This window comes from Monodon monoceros, unplaced genomic scaffold, assembly GCF_005190385.1.
Source record: "Monodon monoceros isolate NGI ecotype Baffin Bay Population unplaced genomic scaffold, NGI_Narwhal_1 Super_Scaffold_21, whole genome shotgun sequence".
In the NCBI taxonomy this organism is placed as follows: Eukaryota; Metazoa; Chordata; class Mammalia; order Artiodactyla; family Monodontidae; genus Monodon; species Monodon monoceros.
Genome location: NW_021703778.1, coordinates 3,846,223 through 3,863,876, shown reverse-complemented (window position 1 = coordinate 3,863,876; position 17,654 = coordinate 3,846,223). Strand labels below are relative to the sequence as shown.

At 38.2% G+C, this 17,654-nt stretch overlaps 1 protein-coding gene across 4 annotated transcripts in view; it reads right to left on the bottom strand.

The window, feature by feature from the left end:
• NSUN6 (NOP2/Sun RNA methyltransferase 6) overlaps nucleotides 1-17,654 on the bottom strand; it is an 87,258-nt gene that overhangs the window by 48,840 nt on the left and 20,764 nt on the right. For all 4 annotated transcript variants that reach the window (XM_029236409.1, XM_029236408.1, XM_029236407.1 and 1 more), the window contains 2 exons: nucleotides 7,032-7,141; nucleotides 6,110-6,263 (listed from right to left, as the gene is read on the bottom strand). In XM_029236409.1, coding sequence (XP_029092242.1) covers nucleotides 6,110-6,263; nucleotides 7,032-7,141 — 264 coding nt within the window. The remainder of the gene's footprint in view (nucleotides 1-6,109; nucleotides 6,264-7,031; nucleotides 7,142-17,654) is intronic.

Sequence of the window (17,654 nt, the reverse complement as noted above, 5' to 3'; positions counted from 1 at the left end):
AAACCAGCAATCGGGGGCTTCCCTGGTGGCACAGTGGTTGGGGGTCTGCCTGCCGATGCAGGGGACACGGGTTTGTGCCCTGGTCCGGGAGGATCCTGCATGCTGCGGAGCGGCTGGGCCCATGAGCCATGGCCGCTGAGCCTGCGCGTCCGGAGCCTGTGCTCCGCAACAGGAGAGGCCACAACAGTGAGAGGCCCGCATACCGCCAAAAAAACAAAAACAAAAAAAAACCGCAATCGTGAGGAGAGTACAAATGCCGGATACCGAAAATGCACTGGAAATTAAGAGACCAGCAACTTAAAACAATCTTGTATATATATGAAAGTCATGGGAACCACAAACCAAAAATCTACAATAGATACACACACAAAAAATAAAAAGCAATCCAAACACAACATGAAAGATGGTCATCAAATCACAAAAGAACAAAAGAAGAAGGTAAGAAAAAAGACATACAAAAACAAATCCAAAACAATTAACAAAATGGCAATAAGAACATACATATCGATAATTACCTTAAATGTGAGTAGATTAAAAGCTCCAACCAAAAGACAAAGACTGGCTGAATGAATATAAAAACAAGACCCATATATATGCTGTCTACAAAAGACCCACTTCAGATCTAGGGATACATACACACTGAATGTGAGGGGATGGAAAAAGGTATTCCATGCAAATGGAAATCAAAAGAAAGCTGGAGTAGTGATACTCATATCAGACAAAATAGACTTTAAAATAAAGACTGTTACAAGAGACAAAGAAGGACACTACATAATGATCAAGGGATCAATCCAAGAAGAAGATATAACAACTGTAAATATATATTCACGCAACACTGGAGCGCCACAATATATAAGGCAAATGCTAACAGCCATAAAAGGAGAACTCGACAGTAACACAATAATAGTAGGGGGACTTTAACACCCCACTTTCATCAACAGACAGATCATCCAGACAGAAAATCAACAAGGAAACACAGGCCTTAAATGACACATGAAACCAGGTGGACCTGATTATGTACAGAGCATTCCATCCGAAAGCAGCAGAACACACGTTCTTTTCACAGGCACATGGAACAATCTCCAGGGTTAATCACATGCTGGGCCGTAAATCAAGCCTCAGTAAATTTAAGAAAATTGAAATCATATCAAGCATCTTTTCTGACCACAACGCTATGAGATTAGAAATAAATTACAAGAAAAAAAACTGTGAAAACACAAACACATGGAGGCTAAACAATATGTTACTAAACAACCTAATGGATCACTGAAGAAATCAAAGAGAAAATCAAAAACTACCTAGAGACAAATGAAAACAAAAGCACAACGATCCAACACCTATGGGACACATCAAAAGCAGTTCTAAGAGGGACAATCTTACCTCAGGAAACAAGAAAAATCTCAAATAAACAACCCAACCATACACCTAAAGCAACTAGAGAAAGAAGAAAACCCAAAGTTAATAGAAGGAAAGAAACCATAAAGATCAGAGCAGAAATAAATGAAATAGAGACGAAGAAAACAAAAGGAAAGATCAATGAAACTGAAAGCTGGTTCTTTGAAAAGGTAAACAAAACTGATAAACCTTCGGCCAGACTCATCAAGAAAAAGATGGAGAGGGCTCAAATCAATAAAATTAGAAATGACAAAGGAGAAGTTACAATGGACACTACAGAAATACAAAAGATCATAAGAGACTACTACAAGCAACTATATGCCAATAAAACAGACAACCTAGAAGAAATGGGCAAATTTCTATAAAGGTACAATCTCCCAGGACTGAACCAGGAAGAAATAGAAAATATGAACAGACCAATCACAAGCACTGAAATTGAAACCGTGATTAAAAAAAATTCCAACAAACAAAAGGCCAGGACCAGATGGCTTCACAGGCAAATTCTATCAAACATTTCCATAAGAGTTAACACTTATCCTTCTGAAACTCTTCCAAAAAACTGCAGAGGAAGGAACACTCCCAAGTTCATTCTACAAGGCCACCGTGATACTAAAACCAGACAAAGATACCACAAAAAAAAGAAAAGTACAGGCCAATTATCACTAATGAACATACATGCAAAAAATCCTGAACAAAATACTAGCAAACCAAATCCAACAATACATTAAAAGGATCATACACCATGATCAAGTGGGATTTATCCCAGGGATGCAAGGATTCTTCAATATATGTAAATCAATCAATGTGATACACCACATTAACAAACTGAAGAATAAAAACCATATGAGCATCTCAATAGATGCAGAAAAAGCTTTTGACAAAATTTATGATAACCCATTTATGATAAAAACTCTCCAGAAAGTGGGGATAGAGGGAACCTACCTCAGCATAATAAAGGCCACATATGACAAACCCACAGCTAACACATTCTCAATGGTGAATAGCTGAAAGCATTTCCTCTAAGATCAGGAATAAGACAAGGATGTCCACTCTCACCACTTTTATTCAACATAGTTTTGGAGGTCCTGGCCACAGCAATCAGAGAAGAATGAATGAATGAATGAATGAATGAATAAATAAATAAATAAATAAATAAATGGAATCCAAATTGGAAAAGAAGTAAAACTGTCACTCTTTGCAGATGACATGACACTATACATAGGGAATCCTAAAGATGCCACCAGAAAACTACCAGAGCTCATCAAGGAATTCGGTGAAGTTGCAGGATACAAAATTCATATACAAAAATCTCTTGCATTACTATACACTAACAACAAAAGATCAGAAAGAGAAATTAACAAAACAATCCCATTTACCCTTGCAACAAAACGAATAAAATATCTAGGGATAAACCTACCTAAGGAGGCAAAAGACCTGTACTCTGAAAACTGTAAGACACTGATGAAAGAAACTGAAGATGACACAAACAGAAAGATATACCATGCTCTTGGGTTGGAATAATCAATACTGTCAAAATGACTATACTACCAAAGGCAATCTACAGATTCAATGCAATCCCTATCAAATTACCAATGGCATTTTTCACAGAACCAGAACAATACATTTTAAAATTTATATGGAAACACAAAAGACCCCAAATAGCCAAAGCAATCCTGAAAAAGGAAAACGAATCTGGAAGAATCAGACACCCTGACTTCAGACTATACTACAAAGCTACAGTCATCAAAGCTATATGCTACTGGCACAAAGACAGACTTGTAGATCAAAGGAACAGGATAGAAAGCTCAGAAATAAACCCAAGCACTTATGGTCAATTATTCTATGACAAAGGAGGCAAGACAATACAATCGAGAAAATACAGTCTCTTCAATTAGTGGTGCTGGGAATACTGGACAGCTACATGTAAAAGAATGAAATTAGAACATTTTTTAACACCATATACTAAAATAAACTCAAAATGGATTAAAGACCTAAATGTAAGACCTGATACTATAAAACTCTTAGAGGAAAACATAGGAAGAATACCCTTTGACATAAATCACAGCAATATCTTTGTGGATCCGCCTCCTAGAGTAATGAGAATAAAAACAAACAAATGGGACCTAATGAAACTTCAAAGCTTTTGCACAGCAAAGGAAACCATAAACAAAATGAAAAGACAACCCACAAAATGGGAGAAAATATTTGCAACAGACAAGGGATTAGTCTCCAAAATATACAAACAGCTCATGCAGCTCTATATCAAAAAAACAAACAACCCATTCAAAAAATGGGAAGATCTAAACAGACACTTCTCCAAAGACGACATACCAATGGCCATGAAAAGATGCTCAACATCATTAATTATTAGAGACATCAAAACTACAATGAAGTATCACCTCACAACAGTCAGAATGGCCATCATCAAAAAGTCTACAAACAATAACTGCTGGAGAGGGTGTGGTGAAAAGGGAACCCTCTTGCACTGTTGGTGGGAATGTAAATTGGTGCAACCACTATGGAGAACAGTATGGAGGTTCCTTAAAAAACTAAAAATAGAGCCACCATATGATCCAGCAATCCCACTCCTGGGCATATATCTGGAGGAACTCATTCTTCAAAAAGGTACATGCAGCCCAATATTCATTGCAGCACTATTTACAATAGCCAATGCATGGAAGCAACCTAAGCGTCCACTGACAGATGAATGGATCAAGAAGATGTGGCACATATATATACAATGGAATATTACTCAGCCATTTAAAAAAATGAAATAATGACATTTACAGCAACACTGATGGACCTAGAAATTATCATACTAAGTGAAGTATGTCAGACAGAGAAAGGCAAATTTCATGTATCACTTATATGTGGAATCTAAAAAAATTATACAAATGAACTTATTTACAAAACAGAAACAGACTCACAGACTTAGAGAATGCCCTACAGTTACCAGAGGGGAAAGGTGTGGGGGGAGGGAAAGACTGGAAGGTTGGGATTACCATGCACCCATCACTATGTCTAAAACGGATAACCAACAAGGACCTACTGCATTCATAGCACAGGGGACTCTGCTCAATACTCTGTAATAACCTACATGGGAAGAAAGTCTGGAAAAGAATAGATATGTGTATACGTATAACTGAATCACTTTGCTGTCACCTGAAACTACCTCAACATTGTAAATCAACTGTACCCCAATAAACAATAAATTTTTTTTTTTAACTCAACAGTTTCTTAAAAGATGGCTGCCTCCTACTCCCACCAACAAAGAAAACAGTACTCAGAAATCTGTGGACCCAGTTAGTGGAACCACCATGTCAAATAAGAGGATAAAGCAAGTACCACTAATAACGAGCTAAAGGAAGCAGTCAAGCTATCAACTCCCCGTTACAGACCCAAAGGTTCACACAGCAGATGTATGCATGATCTTCAGAAGGCGCTCCAAGGAGAAGATAGTATTTGTTCTCGGCCATTTGGAAAGTACCGCTATCTCTAGCCTATTTCCTTAGAAGTACTGCTATCTCTAGCCTATTTCTTTAGAAGTACTGCTATCTCTAGCCTATTTCTTTAGAAGAATTAATTTCAACTAGAAATCCAAATGGCTTTAATATAAAAAACTGTCCCAGGTATCAGGGATGTGGCTCTGTCCGAGCAGGATAAATTCACAGCTTTCAGCATGTTTCCATCAGCTGTCAACTTTGGAGTAACAGAGCTGTCCACAGGATTCCTAAAACAGCCTGAAAACACTAAGCGAAATAAGACACAAATGAACCTACCTACAAAATAGAAACAGACTCATAGACATGGAGAACAGACTTGTGGTTGCCAAGAGGGCGGGGATTGGGGAGGGGGTGGACTGGGAGGCTGGTGTTAGCAGATGTAAGCTATTACATACAGAATGGATAAACAACAAGGTCCTACTGTACAGCACAGGGAACCATATTCAACATCCTGTGATGAACCATAATGGAAAAGAATATAAAAAAGAATGCATATGCATAACTGAGTCACTTTGCTGTACAGAAGAAATTAACACACTATAAATCAACTATACTTAAATTTTTAAAAATTATAAGAAACTGGATTGTCCACCGATTTAATTTATTCAGCGCCTGTAGCAACTGGAGATGATTTTAACATAATCTGGATTTTAATTCGGTGTAAGTCCGAACATCAGTTTTTGACCACAAGTATTCATGTGAGTACTGGCTTCCTGGTAAACTTTTTAGTTAAATATTTTTTCTCTTTTTAACATTAAAACCATAAGCTTTTCTTTTCACACAGACTGTTAAAAAAAGATCTGGAGAGGTGGCCTAATTCATCCTTTGTCAAGATAAGTAATGTTTTCCAAAGATACAAAACTTTTTAACTTAATATACAATAGGCTCCTTAATCTGCGCATTTACTCTTTTACCTAAAAGGATATTTCCCTCAAAAACGGCAATACGGGCTAGAGTATTTTCCAGTTAAATTTATACTAAAAAAAACAATCATTCATTTAATGCAACTAGATATATATACATATTTTTTTAAGGTTGGTGAAGTATATTTCCGTTAATAGAAAACAGAGTTAAGGCAGCCACATCTACATCTGGACTAAAAAGCCCTTTGCTCATTAAAGTTTTCTAGATATATTTTTCACGTTGTTTTTCATTTTCTTTGAACGACAGAAAGGATGCTTATTTCCCCCAAATGGCATTTGCTGACATACTTCAGTTCAGGGAGCCTGCTGAAGATCTCTTTGCGGCTTAGTTCAGAAATCCCATTTCCAAGAAATATTTTTGTTCCATCAAATTCTTTGGCTCCTTTCTTGCATTTGCCTTTAATATCAGAGTACACGGAAACAACATCTCCACCTTTCATAACTAGAGAAAGAAGAAAATCATATCACACTGATCTATCTGTACTTTAGCAGAACAGTGAAAATTCTTTAAGCTTTAAGTTTTCAAGCTTTAAGACTGGGGACGCCTAGGGGCATCAGTAGTGGGCATGAAGCAGACTAACCCCTCTCACTGTAACCCCTAATAGAAAACGTAACTTTTTACTTTCAAACGTTTGCCAACAATAAATCGAATTGATGCTTTTTTTTCCCTAGGAAAACAAAGATACAGAAGAGTCTTCACAACATCTGACCTCAGCCGGAAGTCTTTAGCTGAGCAGAAAAGGAAGGATATCTTCTATTTAAATTATTTTTCCCAAACCTAACATTCCCTAAGAGGGTAAATTAAGAATACTAAGATTCATCCCAATATTTAAGATTCTAGCCTCCGAATGTTCCCCTCACAAATGACAGGACAGCAGCCTGAGGTTTTAGGGCAACAGAGTAAAGAATACAAAACAAAATTTCACTGACATCTTACGCTCTATTTATTAGTCCTGATCCTGTAAACATCATCACACACGTCCTCAAAGGGAATAAAAGAAATGGACACAAAACCCATATACGGATGCCTAACTTGTTAGTCCTTATCAGGTATATCTCTCAACCGGCTATACTAAATGCAAAACTTGGAAAATATCTTTATTAAAGTAAATCTGAAATATATCTGAGGATGATTTAATAAATTTTCCATTTGATGATACACATAAATTTTAGTGGCTGTTCTACAGAGAAACCTAAACATTATACTCACATTTTGATGCTGACACAATTCCTGGAACATAGACGTGGGCTCCTCGTAAGACTGCATTGCCACACTGGGCTCCAACAATAACTTCACAGGGCTGTTGTTTTATATTATTCCTAGGGATGCAAGATGAGAGAAAGTGAACAGTGATACACCTCCAACGCCTATCAACCTTTTCAGTGTTTCAATCTGAACCCTAAGTACATAACCTCTTTGGTCTTCACTGTCCCATAGGAATGCCACTAATGAATAAATGAGAAAAAGGTGAAAAAGATAAATACGGAAGAAATAGTTTTATAAAATAATTACAAAGAAGATGGACACTTGAGAAAAAGAAAATAGAAAGAGGATCCTATTGCAAGATAGTAAGTGGCACCAAAAACTGCTTCATCAAATACAACAAACTAGTGAATATAACAAAAAAGAAGCAGACCCACAGATATAGAGACCAAAGTAGTGGCTACCAGTGGGGAGAGGGAAGTGGGGAAGGGCAAGAAAGGAGTAGGGGATTAATAGGTACAAACTACTGTGTATAAAATAAGCTACAAGGATCTATTATATGATACAGGGAATATAGCCAATATTTTTTTCTTTATTGAAGTATAGTTGATTTACAATGTTGAGTTAGTTTCAGGTGTACAGCAAAGTGATCCAGTTTTATATAGATAGATATACAGATATAGATATTTCTTTTTCAGATTCTTTTCCTATATAGGTTATTACAAGATATTGAATATAGTTCACTATGCTATACAGTAGGACCTTGTTGTTACCTATTTTATATGCAGTAGTGTGTATCTGTTCATCCCAAACTCCTGATTTATCCCTCGCCCACCCCCTTTCTCCTTTGGTGACCAAAAATTTGTTTTCTATGTCTCTAAGTCTATTTCCATTTTGTAAATAAATTCATTTGTATCATTTCTTTTTAGATTCCACATGTAAGTGATATCATACGGTATCTGTCTTTCTCTTTCTCACTTACTTCACTTAGTATGATAATCTCTAGGTCCATCCATGTTGCTGCAAATGGCATTCTTTCAGCAAAATAGCCAATGGTATAGCCAATATTTTATAACTATAAATGGAGCATAACCCTTAAAAATTGTGAATCACTATACTGTACACCTGTAACTTATGTTGTACATCAGCTATACCTCAATTTAAAAATAATTAGGCAGGACTGAGGTCACAGGAAATGACACACAGGCTAGAACAGGAAAAGGGACCCCTTGGGGCCCAGCTCTGATGCGTTTCATGTTAGAATGGACATGATCAAGTGTTTCTATTCTAATCACCCAATGAAGCTTTATGTGGATTAAAATCACAACCCCCAAAGGAAAAAAAAAACCTGCTTCATCATTTAACAAGCATTACTGTTTCATAACAGCATTAGGAGAGAAGAGAAATGAAGTCCCTGCCTTCAAAGACTAAAACAAACAACATACGAGGCATTCAAAAGTATTTCTAAAGTGGTAGATTGGTGCACAGTAAGTTATTAATATTCTAAACTAGACAAAGGTAAGTCTTCTTTTCTTCCTTTACTATCCAGCTTTTTTGAGTGCTCTCCAAATTCTCACCTCCCATCCATTCCTCAAATCACTGAAGCCTGGGTCTCACTTCCAACACTCAGAGCGGCCTTTTTCAAAAGTCAGGAGTGCCTATGTGATTACCCCAAACAAACATCTTGAGCACTGCATGTCTGATGGGCTTCCCTGGTTGGCAACATTTCACATGTGCCGTCATAACTCCTTGCTGGGGGAATTAAGTGCGTTTCCTTCCCATGATCTCTAAATGATCAAACCTCGGTAAACTTCTCAGCTTTATCCTCCTTCCTGGTCCCACATGCTCACTGCCCATTCTCTAGCTATCTCTAGAAGAGGTTCATTCCCCCAGGTTCTAAAGCATGCCAAGCAGCTCATCTCACTCTGAATCCTAAACCTTGGCAATTTCATGATCTCAATAATCACAAAAATTACCCACATATTTTTTTTTAATTTTATTGAAGCATATTTGATTTACAATGTTGTGCTAATTTCTGCTGTATAGCAAAGTGATTCAGTTATACACATACATATTCTTTTTCATATTCTTCTCCATTATGGTTTATCAGAGAATACTGAATATCTCACTGTGCTATACAGTAGGACCCTGTTATTTTTCTTTAAACACTTTATCAACACGGCACATTTTTTTTTTTATACAGCAGGTTATTAGTCATCCATTTTATACACATCAGTGTATACACGTCAACCCCAATTGCCCAATTCATCACACCACCACCACCACCCCCACCGCTTTCTCCCCTTGGTGTCCATACGTTTGTTCTCTACATCTGTGTCTCAATTTCTGCCCTGCAAACCGGTTCATCTGTACCATTTTTCTAGGTTCCACATACATGCGTTAGTATACGATATTTGTTTTTCTTTCTGACTTACTTCACTCTGTATGACAGTCTCTAGATCCATCCATGTCTCAACAAATAACCCAATTTCGTTCCTTTTTACAGCTGAGTAATATTCCACAACTTCTTTATCCATTGGTCTGTCAATGGGCATTTAGGTTGCTTCCATGACCTGGCTATTGTAAATAGTGCTGCAATGAACATTGGGGTGCATGTGTCTTTTTGAATTATGGTTTTCTCTGGGTATATGCCCAGTAGTGGGATTCCTGGGTCATATGGTAGCTCTACTTTGTTTTTTAAGGCACCTCCATACTGTTCTCCATAGTGGCTGTATCAATTTACATTCCCACCAACAGTGCAAGAGGGCTCCCTTTTCTCCACACCCTCTCCAGCATTTGTTGTTTGTAGATTTTCTGATGATGCCCATTCTAACTGGTGTGAGGTGATACCTCATTGTAGTTTTGATTTACATTGCTCTAATAATTAGTGATGTTGAGCAGCTTTTCATGTGCCTCTTGGCCATCTGTATGTCTTCTTTGGAGAAATGTCTATTTAGGTCTTCTCCCATTTTTGGATTGCGTCGTTTGAGCTGCATGAGCTGTTTATATATTTTGGAGATTGATCCTTTGTCCACTGATTCGTTTGCAAATATTTTCTCCCATTCTGAGGGTTGTCTCTGGGTGTTGTTTATGGTTTCCTTTGCTGTGCAAAAGCTTTGAAGTTTCATTAGGTCCCATTTGTTTATTTTTGCTTTTATTTCCATTACTCTAGGAGGTGGATCCAAAAAGATCTTGCTGTGATTTATATCAAAGAGTGTTCTTCCTATGTTTTCAGGACCTTGTTACTAACCCACACATTCTAATGATTAGCCTTTCCAGACTGATTACCTGCAGGTAGCTATATATACATGTCCCACAGTTATTTCAAACTCAACAAATCCTGAACAATGTTATGATTCTCTGACCCACTCCTCAAATCCTTGCTAACACCCCAATGCTTTTCATCCTCCTATGTTTCCAGTCTTGAACAAAGTGCCATTATCTATCTGAATAGCCAGACTGGAAAGCCTGGCATCATCTTAAATCTCTTCTTCCTAAAACTTCTAACATTCACTGAGTTACCAAGTGATGCCACCTCTAATTCTCTGACAGGTCTTCCGGGCCCATCCCCTGACATCAGACGTGCGTCACCTCTTAACCTGATCACTGAGATAGCTTCCACGTTTTATCTTTGGTCGCTTTCAGATCCTCCTGATGTCTCTGGTGTTCTTTGGTTCCATTCTGAAGTACCTAGATATGGATTTATCTTTACTTTTGGCTTCAGACATTGTATTTCTTAAATCTGACTTTCATCAATTCTGGAAAATTCTTTGTCATTATATTTTTGAATATTGTCTTTCCCCATTATTTCTAATCTATACATCTGGGACTCATTAGAAACGTGTCGTGCCTCTTCATTCTTTTTTCCATGACTCAGTTTCTTACTTTCAACTGCTTTACCTTCTTTACCTGCTGCATTCTGGGTAATTTCCTATGAGTCATCTTCTAGTTCATTAATTCTCTCATCTGTTGGGTCTAATCTTCAGTTTAGCTCATTGAATGAGTTTTTAATTTTAATGATATTTTTATTTCTAGAAATTCTTTTTCAATTGTTTTTTTCCCTCTTAGGGTCTTTTATGTTTTAGATTCTTCCTTTGTTTTTTTATCATGTCAAGGACACTGATTTTACAGTCTCTACCAGTTAGCTCTATTTGCTACAGTTCTGGGGGAATCTAATCCCTTCAGTTTGTTGTATACACTGGTCCTCACTAGTGGTGGTTTGATTCCTAGTGCACCTTCTAACTGTGAGAAAGGTGCATGGCCTGGGCTGACGGGTGTCACTCCAGAGTGGTTTCAAGCATCCCAGAAACTGGCTTAGGATCCAATTTTTATGTTAATTTCCCAAACTGCAGGTTTCCAGACCACTTGGGTGGTATGAATTTGAATTCCAAGCCCTTATAGGTATGAAACCTCTGAGTTCTGCATCTCAGAGATTTTTTTTCCTCCAACTAAAAACTCCAAGGCAAGAGCGATCCAAATCCTAATTACTGCCTTGTACTGACTGCTGGATGTTTCTCACCTCCTAGCACCAGAATCCTCCTGTTAAAACCAAACACCCCCCCAGGGACTTCCCTGGTGGCACAGTAGTTAAGAATCCACCTGCCAATGCAGGGGACTGCACTGGGTTCAAGCCCTGATCTGGGCCACATGCCACAGAGCAACTAAGCCCGTGCGCCACAACTACTGAGTCTGTGCTCTAGAGCCTGCGAGCCACAACTACTGAGCCCGCATGCCTAGAGCCCATGCTCCACAACAAGAGAAGCCACCGCAATGAGAAGCCCGTGCACCGCAATGAAGAGTAGCTCCCTCTCGCCACAACTAGAGAAAGCCCGTGTGCAGCCAAGGAAGACCCAATGCAGCCAAAAATTAATTAAATTTTTTTAAAAAACCAAAGCCCCTAAATTCAGGGGACCAAGCATTTTCTCCCTCAAATCCCCCAACCCTTAATCTTAGCTCACACACTTACTGCCGTTTCCAGTTACTCTTCATTCTAACCATGGAATATTTCACTTACGTTCTTAATCACTCCACTGTGCATTTTATCACCTATTTTTTAGTCAGTATTCCTAGTCCTATGTAGCAGAAACATCCTCAAGTTATCTAGTTCACCGTATTGCTGGGAATAAAAGACTGAATTGTTCCCTAACTTGGCTCCAGTTTTGCAATTCATCTTCTTTTGAAAAAAGTGTTTAAGCTTTTTTGGCTGTAACCCAGGGTAAGAAATGCACTTAAATCACATCCCAGTACATGTGTGTATACACACACATACGTTTATAGCAAACATTTCACAAAATACCTTACTATGTACAATCCAATATATTATAAAATACCCCATTTCTTTCTTTAAAAAAAAGCCCATAGGGCTTCCCTGGTGGCGCAGTGGTTGAGAGTCCGCCTGCCGATGCAGGGGACACGGGTTCGTGCCCCTGTCCGGGAAGATCCCACATGCCGCGGAGCGGCTGGGCCCGTGAGCCATGGCCGCTGAGCCTGCGCGTCTGGAGCCTGTGCTCCGCAACGGGAGAGGCCACAGCAGTGAGAGGCCCGCGTACCGCAAAAAAAAAAAAAAAAAAGCCCACAAAAAAACAATTAAATTGATTTCACAACCTACTAATGGGTCATGATCTACATGCAGTTTGGAAAACACACCTTTATGCTACTACCAGTATTGTATTTCTAAAGTCATGACTGTAATAAAAATTATTTGGTTCCTATATTCTATGCAAAAAACACTCCTTAGTTTAAAAGCAAAAACCCCTTACATTTCACAGTCTACCTCTCCTAACTACTTCAGCATTTTCTTTCACCAATCTCTCTGAGAACTGATTAGCCAAACCTGATCACTTTTGTCATGAACCACCATCTGTTTTCACACCTCTGTACTTTTTGCATATGTTCTCTATCTCACATACCCTTACCTACTTTATCTCCTCATCCACCTAATTCTTTTTTTTTTTTTTTTCATCCACCTAATTCTTACTCACCTTCAAGGCTCAGCTGAAGTTCGATCTATTTGGAGAAAATCTTTACCCACTTCTTCGCACTCAGCCCTTCTTCTTCTATGCTCTAATAGTATTTAATTCATACCCCTACCATGGCATCTACTGCATTCTGACTTGTACCAATATCCCCTGCTTTTAGAAACTATGTTTCATCCATCTTTATAAAGTCTTTGGGTCTCACACATAGCACCAATTCAAAAAATATCTTGTGAAATGGAACCTTGTAGTGTTAATCAGAAAGTTTTTATGAGAATAACCATTTCATGGCGAAAAGAGAATGGGAGACCACAAAGACGAGTCTTAACACAGTGGGCCAGAACTGCTATCCTTTCTTTGGAAGGCCTGGTGAGAAGGCTGGTCCTCGGCTAGTGTTTTCGAACTTAGAATCAGGGGAGTTCCCACTATGAACTGATAAGGGTAGCTCACTGTGCCTACACTGTTTGTAACAATGTATTTGTAAACAAATAATATGGTTTACGGTGGACACTGAGTTTCCTTCTGGGAGGCTGGAATCTGGGTACATACCAGGCAGGAGGTACCCACACAACCTGCCCTGAATGAAAATCCTGGATGCCGTGTCTCATTAGAGCTTCCCTGGCTGGTGACATCTCATATATATGTTGTCAAGCTCGTTTACTGAGGGAGTTAAGTGCACCCTGTATGACTCCACTGGAAAAAGACCCTACAGCTTACAAATGGTTTTCCCTAGACCTCATCCCATGCACCTTTTATTTTGCTGATTTTCCTTCAGATCCTTTCACTGATTAAATCATAGGCACGCATATGATTATATGCTGAGTCCTCTGAGCCCTCCTAGGGAATCACAGAGCCAGGGAGTGGTCTTGGGGATCCCTCAACACAAGAAGTAATCGTATAAAAATGTAAGATAGCATATGCAAGTGTCAAGGTGTACGTCAGCTTCACTGAAATTTCAGCAAGGAAATGTAAAAGTTGACATAGGGCCATAAAAAATACTAAAAGCTTGATTTTTATTGAACTGTTTCTAAATAAAGGAGTGAAGCAACATTAAAGAAAGATGATTTTCCAATTGAACAGTAATAAAGATTGGAGGAAAAAGTAGTAAGAAGGTACTTAATTGCACACAGCCAAAAGTAAAAATAAATAGTAAAATAAACATTAAAAAAAATACTCTTGTATCAATGTAGAAAACAAACTTATGGTCATGGGGGGAGAAGAACGATAAACTGGGAGATTGGGATTGACATACACACACTACTACATATAAAATAGATAACTAATAAGGACCTACTGTATACACAGGGAACTCTACTCAATACTCTGTAATGACCTATATGGGAAAAGAATCTAAAAAAGAGTGGATATATGTAGATGTATACCTGATTCACTTTGCTGTACAGCAGAAACTAACACAACATTGTAAATCAACTATACTCCAATAAAAATTTTTTAAAAATACTCTTGTATTGGGAGTTGGGGGGAATGAATTAGGAGTTTGGGATTAACATATACACACTACTATATATAAAACAGACAACCAACAAGGGCCTACTGTATAGCACAGGGAACTATACTCAATATTTTGTAACAGCTTATAAGGGAAAAGAATCTGAAAAGGAATATTTAACTGAGTCATTTTGCTGTACACCTGAAACTAACCACACACTGTAAATCAACTATAATTTGATAAAAAAATAAAAAATAAAAAATACTCTTGTATGAAGAAAAGCCTGGCATTCAATTTTCTCTAACTTTTTCAATAAAGTTGACACTGATACCATCAAAATCAGCATTACAACCTTACGTTCAATCTAATTACCAGTGATAAAACCTTCCTAACATTAAAATATATTTGATCAGTAAATTAAATAGCATGTTAAATTAAATGAGGGAACCTGAATTTTATGGTGAGAAATTACTTTTTCAATTGTTTACTGCCTATAAATAGTTTAACCTAGGTTTTGATACCTTAAATAACTGGATGATGTTGAGCTTCTAGTAAAAGATTAGTCAAAGAGTAAAAGTATAAATATATTCCTTTTTCTAAAGCCCACAGAAATAGGGAAAGAAAAACCTGAAAGAAAATTCCATTTGCAAGAAAACTAAGAAACAGCTATTACCCAAATGATTAAGAATAATTAGCTAACACAGTAAAATTTGGATCAAACCTAGCTCCTCAACAGCGTATGAATGCTTCTGAAAAGGAAAGGCTTCTGGGTGCCTAAACAAATATTTACTGCTTAGATCCAGGACCAGCGGGTCAGACAGAAAAAAGGAGAATCTGGGAACGTCTTGTCAGTGTCCTGTGCCCTGCAGATAAAGATGACAGAGGAATGGACTGGCAAAATTGGCACAAGCAGACAATCTGTGTTTTCTGTACCAAAACTGGACAAACTGCCTAGAAGTAGCTAAGGGAAGAGAAGGGAAAGCGCAACCAACTCTGTCACTCCTCCCCCGAGTTCACTAAGCGTAAACAAAAATTAAAGCCCCCAACAAAAAAGCTATGAGCTGGACCCCCTCACAGAGCCTTAGTCTTCTCAGCTCAGCTCACCAGGACTAGAGTTGTGCCACTAGGAAAGACCTGGTGAAAGTATTTCTGAAAGACACATCTGATGAGTTGTCTAGGTATACACTTGACCCGAAGTGCAAACTAGGTGAATCTATGTGAAAGTTTTCATTCAAGGATTCATTCAAACTGGGAACTATGTGTAGATACAGATGGCCCTGTCTACCCTCAGGTTCTGCATCCATGGATTCAACCAACCGCAGACGAAAAAACATTTTTTTTTTAATTCCAGAAAATTCCTAAAAGCAAAACTTGAATCTGCTGTGCACTGGCAACTACTTACATAGTATTAAGTATTGTAAGTAATCTAGAAATGATTTAAAGCATACTGAAGGATGTGCATGAGTTATATGCAAACATTACACCATTTTATATGAGACTTGAGCATCTGTGATTATTGGTATGTTGGGGGGGAGCGGGGTATCCTGGAACCAATCTCCCATGGATACCGAGGGACGTCCGTAGTAGTAAACAAAGTTGTAATAAACAAAAGGCAGTACAAAATGTACAGACCAAAAAAGGGCAGAATTTCAAATAACCTCTGTATAGTTTCAAAGAAACTAAAAAGAACCTTAAAAAAGGGATATAATAACAACAACAAGATTAAAAAAATAAAGAACAAAAGTGAACTAGCCCAGCTCAGCAAGTAAAGGATAGTAAACCCTCTGAAATTAAAGAGTCAACGTAACAGGCCTGCGACAGCTATTCTTAGAAAGGCCTCTTGGAAGGTTGGCCCTCGGCAGCATCTGGAACTTTGACTGGCCAACAGTTCCCAGCACTGACATAAAACCACCTCTTAAGAGTGAATTAGTGTTCCTAAACTGTTCGTCCAAGCTGTGTGGTTATGCTGAACACCTGCTTTCCTTTTGGGAGCCTGGAATTTCATCACATGCCAGGCAGAGGGCGCCCAGATGACCAGCACCCAACTAAAACCTTGGGTGCTGGGTCTCTAATGGGCTCCTCTCATAGACAATGATTCTATACATGTCACAACTGACTGCTGGAAGGATGAAGCCTGTCCTGGTAGCTCCATGGGGAGAGACGCCCGGAAGCTTGCGCCTGGTTTCCTCCAGACTTTACCCCGCACGCCTTTTCCCTCTGCTGATTCTGCTTTTGTACCCCTTTCATGTAATAAATCTCCACCATGAGCCTGACTAGATGCTGAGTCCTGTGAGTCCCTCCAGCCCGTCACAAGACCCTGGGCTGTCTGGGGGTGTCCCAACACAGGGAGCATCCGTCCTGGAAAACCAACACATAGACTACCAGTGTCCTCCTAACAGAGCGGGCAGGAATATGTAGCAGAAAAATATTCAAAGAACTACAAGACTTGTAATTTAAAAATTACATTGCATTTCAATGAAAACTAAGGAGAATAATAATAATTATTATTATTATAAATATTAATAACAATTATTATATTATTATTATAAGGTATACCCCAGTGAAGTTTCTAAAGTCCAGTGCCTAAGAATCCCATAGATCTCCAAGTGAAAAATCAAGATTCTGTTGCAAGGGGGAAAATATTTTTTGGCCTCAGATTTCTTCATAGCAACACGTGAGGCCCTAAGATTGTAGAAGCAGTGTCTACAAAGGGCTGAGGGAAATAACATGTGACTTGAAATGACTATAATCAGCCTATAAGTTGTTGTTTAAATATAAAGGCAACAAGCAATTCTCAAGCGAGAAAGGAAACAGAGCGTACAAGAGACATACTTGGGGGAAGGGAAGCAGGTGCTGGAGACCTGCTACATGACGCTATTCCATCAACCAAGAGATCAATTAAGATAAAGAACTCAGAAATAAACTACCAACAGGGCTACAAGCAAGCACTGCATTCATTTGAATTATGCTTGTAGAATAAAAATGTTACAAAGCTTTACATTGTTAAAAAACAGTAAATAAAAATTGGTTGGTGGAGGTTTTAGGGCAAATTTAAGCATAAGAATTTCTTCAATTTTCATAGTGGAAAGTCAAAAGATAACCTAATAAAAGTGATGATGAGTTTAAAAGACAAAAAAGAGCCGAACTTCTCCTTTTAGAAACGAAAGGTAGGTATATGAATCCACAATCCTAAAAGATTTCTTA